The 10,410-nt window shown below is 36.2% G+C and overlaps 1 protein-coding gene across 1 annotated transcript in view; it reads right to left on the bottom strand.

The window, feature by feature from the left end:
- Window positions 1–765: 765 nt before the first annotated feature.
- Window positions 766–10,410, bottom strand: part of fhad1 (forkhead-associated (FHA) phosphopeptide binding domain 1) — a 17,832-nt gene continuing 8,187 nt past the window's right edge. Inside the window, exons 19-29 of the mRNA XM_027166822.2 lie at window positions 9,866–9,959; window positions 9,288–9,394; window positions 8,990–9,149; window positions 8,715–8,790; window positions 7,305–7,455; window positions 7,074–7,186; window positions 6,693–6,788; window positions 5,820–6,046; window positions 5,518–5,671; window positions 3,998–4,057; window positions 766–3,370 (exon numbers count right to left, since the gene is read on the bottom strand). Coding sequence (XP_027022623.2) covers window positions 3,212–3,370; window positions 3,998–4,057; window positions 5,518–5,671; window positions 5,820–6,046; window positions 6,693–6,788; window positions 7,074–7,186; window positions 7,305–7,455; window positions 8,715–8,790; window positions 8,990–9,149; window positions 9,288–9,394; window positions 9,866–9,959 — 1,397 coding nt within the window. The 3' untranslated portion in view covers window positions 766–3,211. The remainder of the gene's footprint in view (window positions 3,371–3,997; window positions 4,058–5,517; window positions 5,672–5,819; window positions 6,047–6,692; window positions 6,789–7,073; window positions 7,187–7,304; window positions 7,456–8,714; window positions 8,791–8,989; window positions 9,150–9,287; window positions 9,395–9,865; window positions 9,960–10,410) is intronic.

The raw sequence follows: 10,410 nt of genomic DNA, 5'->3' as shown, positions 1-10,410 counted from the left end.
ATATCAATGTATTATTACACATTAGATTAGTGCTGTGGAATCCATAGGTTTCTATGATTAGATTCATTCATAACTCTTAATATGCTCTTCAAACAGGTGCAAGAGTGTGTGGGTTTTTACTATGAGTGTGTGTGTTTGTCTTTGTGCACGTTTTGCATGGATGATTAAAAAACTGAATGAGTCAGCTGGAGCAGTGGGCTGATTTGTGTCTCATGGGAAGCTGAGTAGGGTTCTTGCACTGACTGGCACACACACACACACACACACACACACACACACACACACACACACACACACACACACACACACACACACACACACACACACACACACACACACACACACACATATACACACACACACACAGACCCCTCCACAAGAGAGGAGGAGCCATATAGACACTGAAATCCCCAACTACCTGCATTCTCTCCATATAAGGAGAAAGACAGAATGAAGCGTAGGATTTCTCCACACTAAGGAGGCGGTGTGTTTGTCACTCATCATCTCACTTCACCCTCCAATAAAAAGAAAGCTTTGTGACTATAAATAAAGATTCTCTTCAACTTTTTGTTTTAGAAGCAGAAGTATGCCCAAAGTGCACATGTACTCAAAGCATGAATAATCATTAACAATTTTCAAATTCAAATCAAATCAAATTTTATTTGTTACATACACATACATACAGAGTACGCCATGCAGTGAAATGCTTTTTACATCTGTCCGGTATTCATGCATAGAAAGGAATGTAATTAAGGATAAAAATAAAACCAAAAGGAGGTAGATAAATAAAAATGATAAACTATGTAAAATATATGAAAATATATTTTATAAATAAAATATTACATAAAATATGTATTTAGTTAACATACTGTAGATGGTGGAGATCATCATGCAATGGTTGTTTATGTTCAGTTTTTCACTTTTTTATATAATTTATGTTTCATCTAAGATCTGCTAAAAGAAAGACATTACACCAAAACTACACTTTACTACTATAAAGCACTGACCAGACTACTGACTTGTGACTTGAGGAGTGAATATAAATGTAACATAACCATCTGTTTCTCTTCCCCTACAAGACAAACCTGGGTCAATAAGGGGTGACACCATAACATTCATCATGTCATGGGAAAGAAACACAGGAAATAACCAAAAGACTGAACACGTTTGCTTTGCAACTCTATGTATACAATCCTACATGTAACAGCTACCATGGTAGTGTTGTGTTGTATTATAATGGGACGGAAGCAATACATCTTTATGGTACAGAAGTAATTCCTCTTTTTTAGTATGCTATACAACACTCATTCATCACAAGCAACAAACTACGTGACAGACAGATACTGACAGAGATGATAAAGTCGCTGGACTTTGCACTTAAAAATACAATACGGTTAAAAGACGACAAAAAGAAAAATTATCTTCTGTTCTTGGTCTGGAGAGTTTAAGATAAAGCTGGAATTATTGTAGATGTAAAGTTGACACAGGTGGTAAAAGCACCCAAATAAATCACTCAATTAAATATATCACAGATTAAATAAAAGTTAGAAATGTTAAAGATTACATTATAGAGATGATTATAGAGAAAGCTTTGGAAGCTTTCTAACATTGGAAAAAGTAATGAGAAGACTGTGGAAACAGCCAAAGTCAAAGACAAGTGTTGACAGAAAATGCCTTGTACTTTCTTACTTTGTTTTCCATTCAAATTACATGAATATTGAAGTTTTTTGTACACAATTTAATTTGTCAAAAAAAAAAAACAACAACTTTTAAACAGGGCTTAAAAGGGGTTTTTAAGGCATTATATGCTTTAATAAAGTAAGATTCAGTCACAATATTTGGAAATCATGCACCCTTGACAAGGCCACTTCAGGATTCCAGAGCAGTGAGTCATTATGATAGTGTTGGCTTTTGGGATGGTGTATCAGAAATACTGTGATTTCCTTCAGGGCCATCAGTATAGACAGAGAGTTTCTGACTGCAGTAAAAGTTAGACCTTAAACAACAGAAATATATTCTTATAAAGAGCAAAATACCATGTAATACATTTAACAAATATTTGCCATTTTTACATTTTCTTATTTTAAAATCATCTTCAAGGCTTTACAAATGCCCCTAAGAATATTACTGATTTAAATTTGTTGTAGTATGTCTAATCATGTACATGCCACATTTTGTGCATTATATTGTCAGACTATAAATCATAGAAACCATAATATATACTAACAGTCAAAAGCTTAAACATTCTTGCTCATTCATTTTTTCTCATTTATTGTTGAAAATAGATTATGGAATATTAGAACAATATATATTTTAACATGAAGCATTTGTGTACTTTATATTACCAAAGACACTAAAGAGGACTAATGGCCTGAGGCTAACAAATAGCATTGCATCATTTTTACACTCCTCTCCATCTGCAAGTGCAACAATCTTGTCACTTTGAGAGAAACAGTGCAGATAAAGCAGAGAAAGCCTGTATGAAAGCCTGTAATGTAATGGCTGTTAAGTGTTCACACTAAACAGATCAGCCAAAGTAAAGAGATCAGCCAAAGTTCACTTTACAATGCATTAAGATAATGACTTACAGTCTGAAGTTATACGATTGATTGACAACATAAATAGGAAGGTTTCTGATAGTGTAAAGGTTTCTGTGAGGCATTTATTTACCATTTATGAAAGGAGTCAAATGTAAAGCTGTTCAATAAAGTTGCCAGGCACAACAGTTTTCAGTAACATAGCGAGTTGTAGTTTGTTTTATTTTAATTTCAGCAAAGAGAAAAAAGGCAGGCTGATGAGGAAACTATTAGTTATAGCTGTTATTCATTGTGATTACAGCATGCACAGGAATTAAATTGCATTAAATTCAATTTTGCAGATGTTTCACAATACTATAAACAGATAAAAAGTATGTAATTTTTATTTAATACGTTCTTTTTTTAATAAATAATAATTATTAGTGTTGGTATGTTGCTTTTGGTATGACTTGGAATGCACTGTTATTGGAAAATAATGAATAAACTTCGTAATGGGCTGAACGCACTGCTCAGCCATCATATTTATAATGTTTTTGGCTACTGTGATACTGTGACTGCCATTTGTTTTGGCAAGCACAATTTACTTCACAGAGATTCAAGTGCATGTCTTATAGAAAATGTCATTAATTTTAAAGACTGAACCTGAACTAAAGTCTGTGCCTGTGACTAAAGCCTCAGTGAGCCTCAGTGAGCTGTTGTTGCTGTGCCACACTAGCTATCTTTGCAGCCATTTTGCAGCTCTCCTCTTCTTTGGGTTCGTTCATCATGGCATCCTTCTCACCCTCTGCTTGACGCTGCCTCTCCTGCTTCCTCGACTTATTCATGACTGCTACCTGTACAAATATCCCCATCCGTTTATAGGTATATACATATAAACATACACTGTAAATGTCAAACACACACAAAGGTTTTCTTTTGAACAGCATGGTCAAGCATGTAAAACCTTAATGTATGGGGAAATGTCAGTGAGTTTATAAGCCTGAGAAAATAGAGCCATAAAAATCACATTAGAGAAAAACAAATTAGTGGGTGCAGTTAGAAAAGCTATTAATTAAACAGCAGAGGTACACAATAAAACTGTAGTCAGCACAGCCTAAAGCACACTGCATGGAGAGAGGAGGTGTATAGTAGATTTTATTGTGTATTGTAGTTCAAAAAATGGTGTGGTAAAGCAGCAAATGCAATAGATCCACACAGCATAAAGAGTAGGAACTAAAACAATCTTTGTCATTTTCTCAATACATTTACTTTTTAGAATATAAAGGAAATACTGTGTATCATTTTTGAGCACAGATGTTGGGTGGATCTCAAGAGCATCTGCCAGTGCAGAGAATAAAAATGATTAATGTTAGAGAAAGTGGGAAAAAGACTTAAGAAATCGATCTATAAAATCATGAGATCATTTAGGACACATGCAGATGTGTAGGAAATACAGAGAGACCCAGTTATTGCAAACGTACCTTGCCAAAATTATTGTCTGGTATACAGTTATGATGACCAATTCTTTTACTTCTCCCTTCCTGGAAAAGAAATCTAATTATAATACTTAATAAATACATTACAAAATGGTGGAAGGTGGACAGATATTAAAAGAACACTTTGCTAAAAATGACATGATTTCATAAATCACCCACAACATGTTGGTTCAAGTTTTTAGTTTTGCAATTGAGCTGTAAGATTAATGAATGTAACATGTGAGCGACATAATTGCCGCCAGTTTATCACTGTAGAAACCAAATTCTTAAATCACCATTCACCTTAAAGATATGCACAATATTGTATGACATTCACATAATCCTTTAAGTTTTAGACTTAATATCCATGTTGCATATTAGATGCATTATGTACATATAAATAGGAGACTTTGGTTTAAAAATCTATGACAAAACTTTGGTAAATAATAAACTTACTTGAAACTTTCTGACAAAACTACCTTTTTAGATCACCTTGTACCTCTATAGGTAGAACACATAGCTGGTCTTTCTTCAATACACACTTTGTTCTAGTCAATTTCTTGCCCTTTCTGTGTTGTATTTGTATAACTAAAAAGTGTCTATGTATGATAGCTGCACCTTATTATTTTATTTTTTGATAATTTTATCTTTTCCAGACTTCGCCTCTCATAGACACAAAATATTATTTAAAAAAAATGCATATCACAAAAGCATGCTGTAATTTCTTGGCTGTAAAATTATGTCAGTGTCAGCGTCATTTCTGTGCAACGTTGCTATGTTAAGTGTGAGGTTAGTGTGACATATAAAACAGTGAGTTGAATCATTAGATTCTAAATAAAGAGTATTTATTTCTTTTGAGATTTAAAGGACCACCATTCATGAGTATTTTAAAGCCATTTTCCCCAGGATTTACTAAAACACCACTCTCGTGACCCTAGACACAGAGCACAGAGCCAGCACACACTTCCGGTTCCTCAAGGCCTCCTTCATCTCAGCAGGGCCTGTGAAATAAAGAACCATAGCGGAACCTGGGAGTTTTGATCTTGTGACTGAATAATGCAGTGTGTGTCTAAAGAGCCGGTTCCATGCTCATGGCTCTTTGCACATTAATACAAACCTTTCACCTCTGGATAGTCTGTCTGCTGTCTGTCTGTCCTCCTTTCAGTTGTTACTAACTGTTTTTAATGTCTGACTCCTTTATTTGTCTTCATCTCTGTCTGGCAATACTGCCTGTCTTTCACTTTATTGTATGTCTTTCTGTCTGTCATTTCTGTCCATCTATCTGTCTGTCTGTCTGTCTGTCTGTTATTCTTCTCCTGTCTGCCTGCGTGCCTGACTGTCTATCTGTCTATTGGTCTTTGTTTCTTTTCACATTGTCTATAAGCTTGGATATACTTCAAGTAATTGCAGTTAATTTTACACTATCCTGTTCTCTCTGTGTGTGTGTGTGTGTGTGTGTGTGTGTGTGTGTGTGTGTGTGTGTGTGTGTGTGTGTGTGTGTGTGTGTGTGTGTGTGTGTGTGTTACCGTGCTCTTCCTGTGGTTATTGCAGTGCTGTAGCTTGGTCTGTGTTTCCTCAAGGGTCTGGCGTAGTGTACTGCTCTCCAGTTTCAATGAAGCCAGCTCTGAACGCACATTATCCAGCTCAGTCTGCAGCTGCTGCCCAAAGGCCTGGTTGTCCCTAGAGAAGAGATAAGAAAAGAGGCGTTTGCATACTCTTTATTAGTATGTTCCTTCAGAGATTTTATTTTTTGGCTTTTTTGTAGATTTTTGGGTCTCTGTGTATATTTATATCTAATCTAAGTATAAATCTAATCTTTTTTGAGCACCTGAGTGTTTGTATTTCCCTTTGCCTCTCTTGCAGTAGCAGGTCTTTGTTTTGGCTCTGGCTGTTCTGCAAGGCAATTTGGCTCCGTAACAGCTCCAGGTCTTCCTGTCTGAGTGAGGCCATGTGCTCTCTCTTCCCTGGCGGCAGGTGTTTCAGAGGGACACATCCTGAAAGTTGTCCCTCACTCAGCTCAAGAGCTTCACACAATGCACGTGCCAGATCCACATACTCAATAACAAACAAAGGTAATTAGCTTCAAGGGTGTGTTAGATAGTGTAAAGTAGGTGTATATTTAGCAAATTTTGGATCAGACATGTATTAGGATAATGATTATTGGCCTTTTTCCAATATTACAGTAAAAACAAAAACTTGTTTAGACCTGAACAATTGGACAGCTATGGAGGATTTATGTCAACATTTTCTGTTTTTAATTTAAGCAATATTAGCATGCTCTGCCATAAATATAAAAATAGCTGAGAACTGGCTGTGATGTTAAACAATAAGTGGCTGTGATGACGATGTGACACTCACAGCTCTGTATAACACTCATTTTTATTAAAACCATACAGAGGAAATCACCAAAGCTGCAAGTTTGTTTGTTTAACCCATAAAGCACTGAAACCAGTGTGGGGTGAAACAAATAATTTGAAAACTGATGAGAAAAGTTAAACAAATTGTAGAAATGCAACTAGGTTATAAACAGATAGACAAGATAATAGAAAAGGTCACTATATTATTAGTGACCTTTTGTCATAACAGGCATACAGGCAGACATGTGCACCCTCTCTCTGTGTCTCCCTGTCTTTCCTTCTCTCTAGCTATCTCTATTTATTCATCTATCTCTCATACACACGCATACACAGAGTGCACTCACTGTCCTCTCACTTAGCTCCAAAGCATCAGACAAGTCGAGTCTTGCTGTGCGTTCCAGTGCTGCTTCACTCAGTGCCTCAGGAAAGGCAAAGCCACTCTGCATGAAGCAAACCAACATTTATAAATCTCCTACAGACAACACACACACACACACACACACACACACGCACACACGCACACACGCACGCGCACACACACACACACACACACACACACACACACACACACACACACACACACACACACACACACACACACACACACACACACACACACTCAACATGCATACATGCACACAAATATAAGATTTGTCTGTGCACATCTAATGGCTCAAACCAATGGAGGCTTTGTTAATAATATTAATTTCAATTTTCAGTCATACCACAGATTGATAGGAGTCTATTTGTGCTGCAGATCTCTTAAACCTTTGAACTTTCATCTGAACCTGCTTCTTTTGGTCTTGTCTCATTGGCTCCCTCTGCTGGGCCAATACCTCTATAAACACACAGTACATCAGACTTCAGCACAGGAACTTCATACGTATTTACTCTTTAAGTATGTGTAGCTAGTTAGACTGCATACAAGGTCCACAACACGGTCAAGTGTAACCTACTGCATTGCCATTTCTCCTCTACCGCACTGATCCTCTCTTTCATTGCGTTCAGGGTTTCTTTGCCCTGACGCATGATTTCTTCTTGACGACAACCTTTGCACTTGGACACCTCATTAGACAATTGGCTTGGACTAACCATTATTCCCACATCCTGAAATGCAAAGAAATTAGAAAGTGTTATACATGTAGACTGTTGTCTTGTAGTACGATTTGGTGACTTGAATCATTTTGTAAGTCTGACTACTAATAATGCTAAGAATATTCTTCAAAAAAAAAACTACCGTACTAGGAGAAAGAACCATTAACATCACACACTGATCTAATTAATACAATCTTGTATAATGAAGGTAGGTGAAGTAAAATGAGATTAAGTAACTATTCTACTTAGTGATAATAAAAGTATCACTTACAGAAGAAATATAGAATCAAGATACAAGGTCTATTCATATAGAAATATACTGGCAATATTCTCATCTAGATATCATCATATTAGGTTTTTGTTTTTGAATTTTAACTGCCACTTGCTTTTATATCACAAAATATATGATTTTTCAGGCTTAAATGCAGGTCCTTGCTGAAAAGCCTATCTCAAGTTATGTTTACACGTACAGCTTCTCACTGCGACAAAGCAACCTAAACCATTATTTAGAAGGAAAGCTCGTGACTTGACATAACAGTGACAGTGACTGTTGGCAAATATGTGTGTGTCTAGCAAAGTGACAAAACTGACAAACATTTAACTTTGCAAATATTGAGCAACATGGCGTAGTGACTACAAATGGGAGTGAAGACAGTAGAGGTCATGTGACCTGTGGCTATGAGCGCACAATGGGTCAGGGAAACCGTTTGCCAGAATATACCCTGACCACAACGCATATCATTTATCTCGTATGATTTGATGCATATATACAATGATGAAACACTCACCCTCCAGAATGATTTATTTTAGCACCAAGAAAACTTCTTAAAATCTTTAAAATGCTAGTTGTGCCACCCAGTAATAAACAGTACAGGGACGTCATAGTAGAGCAACTTGGAATGAGTAGCGATAACATTTGCATGTGTGAATGTAGCTTTAGACTGAAGAAAATTATGACAAGCTTATAGACATGAACTACAACCAAATCAACAAAAATCTACAAAAATATCTACAGTAATATGGTGTATATATATAATACCGGTAATATGGTAATATGGACTGCCCTAAAACCTCTTTAAATATGTAAGTAAACATGGAGCAAACAATTTATCCAATCTATGTCCATGATTATCAGACACATACTACATTTGTGGTAGATACGGATATAGTGAAAAACACTGAAGTAATGTATGTCTATAATGTAAGGGTTACACCATGGTAATTGTCTGATAAGGGAATAATTTATTCTGCATGTACACCGGATGTCTCACCTTAGTGTGTGAGATTGTTAGGGGAAGAAGGTCTGCATGCTCTTCCCTCTCTCTCCTCATATCTGCCTCTGTTTCTCTAATAGCAGGAATGAAACGAACGGTTAATTAGTTACATACGTTATTTACATTTACAGCATTTGGCAGTATTTACAGTAGTTACAGTATTTACAGTATTTATTATAAATACGTTATTTAAAATAATATGGACGATCAGATATGATGAAAGATATTCAGAATGTGTGTGACAGTGTGTGAAGATTTTTTCTACATCATACATTAATTTCTCTCTCAGTGTCTTCAGCTCCTGTTCTTTCTGGTCAAGCAGCTCAGCGGTTACTGTTAACTTCTGTGTGAGCATGCTCAGTTGCATTCTCTGGTCCACTACTAAAGCTTTGTGTGTCTCCAGCTCCATTTTCTGCTCTTCACTCAGTTCTCCTATATTGAATAATCACTGTATGCATTAATAAAAGCAGCAGCTCTGTTAACAACCATTTGCTGTCAATTTCATATATAAAAATCATACACTTCTTATTTAAGTGCCACTGTATTCAGTTATATCTTTATCTATCATACCTTTGAGGTCAGAGAGCCGAGCATGGGCATGGGACAGGTCACGACTGAGAGAAGCAATGACCTCACCCTGTCTGACCACTTCCTGTTGGGACACTCCAAGTGATGCCCTGAAAGAGAAAAACATGCAGAGAGTTAGCTGAAAAAAATGATGACTAATTTATCATTTCAGCAGGCAGCGTTACCACGTCTCAGCTCCAAATTCAAGTCTGTTTCCTATGATTCAATCCTACATCTCAATGCATGTGCAAAATTGCCCACAGGCGTGAATGTGGTCATTTTCAATGAACTAGAACCCCATAGCAGGTATATTCCTGCTTTAATGCCGGTTAATTCCTGAGATCAGCTCTAGATTCAAAATAACCCTGCCCTGACTGTTACTTTAAATTTCTTGAGTGATAACAAGAAAAATAAGATATTTAAAAATAAGAATTTCAGCTCATCTCAATTAAAGTAGCTAATTTTTTTTTTTAGCTTCAGCATGATTTCTTTGGCACTAGTTTTAAAAATATAATACCAACACCAAGAAGAAAAATGTAAATATTTGTAATGAAATAATTCTATAGTATACAGTATTTTACCTTAAGGATTTCACTGTCTGCTTCAGTTGCTGCTGCTCTTCTGTTTGCTCTAATGAAACATTGGGTTTGACATCCTCTATCTTGTTAAGTGCTTCTATGGGAAATTTAAATGGAGACAAATTTTATTAAACACATGAAACCTAAACCCTGCGGTTAATAGGACAATTAGCAACTGCATGTTTAGGCCAGATGAGCCTACAATCCTGCACAGGGTAAACAATACAATGGGGAAAACTTATCAAAAGTCCTTTATAAATCAATGGTATATTGGGTATCTGGTTGTTAGATAGTACATGGAGTTTGTACACTTTTCTTACTACAAGCATAAGGATTTTAAAGGTTACAGTGTGATTCTGGTTCTTCATACATCTTCAGACTCCACAAAGTTCACAGCATCTTGTCTTTAAATATTATTACGTGAACTCCAGTTATGGTCTACTGACTGTTTTGTCTGACACAATCAGAGATACATGTTTGTAGACAGGCTACAGGAAAAGATTTGGCTGGTCATTTGCAACATCAGTGAAATATATGGTACTTCTTAC

The sequence above is a fragment of the Tachysurus fulvidraco genome, chromosome 14 (assembly GCF_022655615.1).
Source record: "Tachysurus fulvidraco isolate hzauxx_2018 chromosome 14, HZAU_PFXX_2.0, whole genome shotgun sequence".
Taxonomy (NCBI): Eukaryota; Metazoa; Chordata; class Actinopteri; order Siluriformes; family Bagridae; genus Tachysurus; species Tachysurus fulvidraco.
This window is presented reverse-complemented; position numbering and strand designations above follow the sequence as displayed.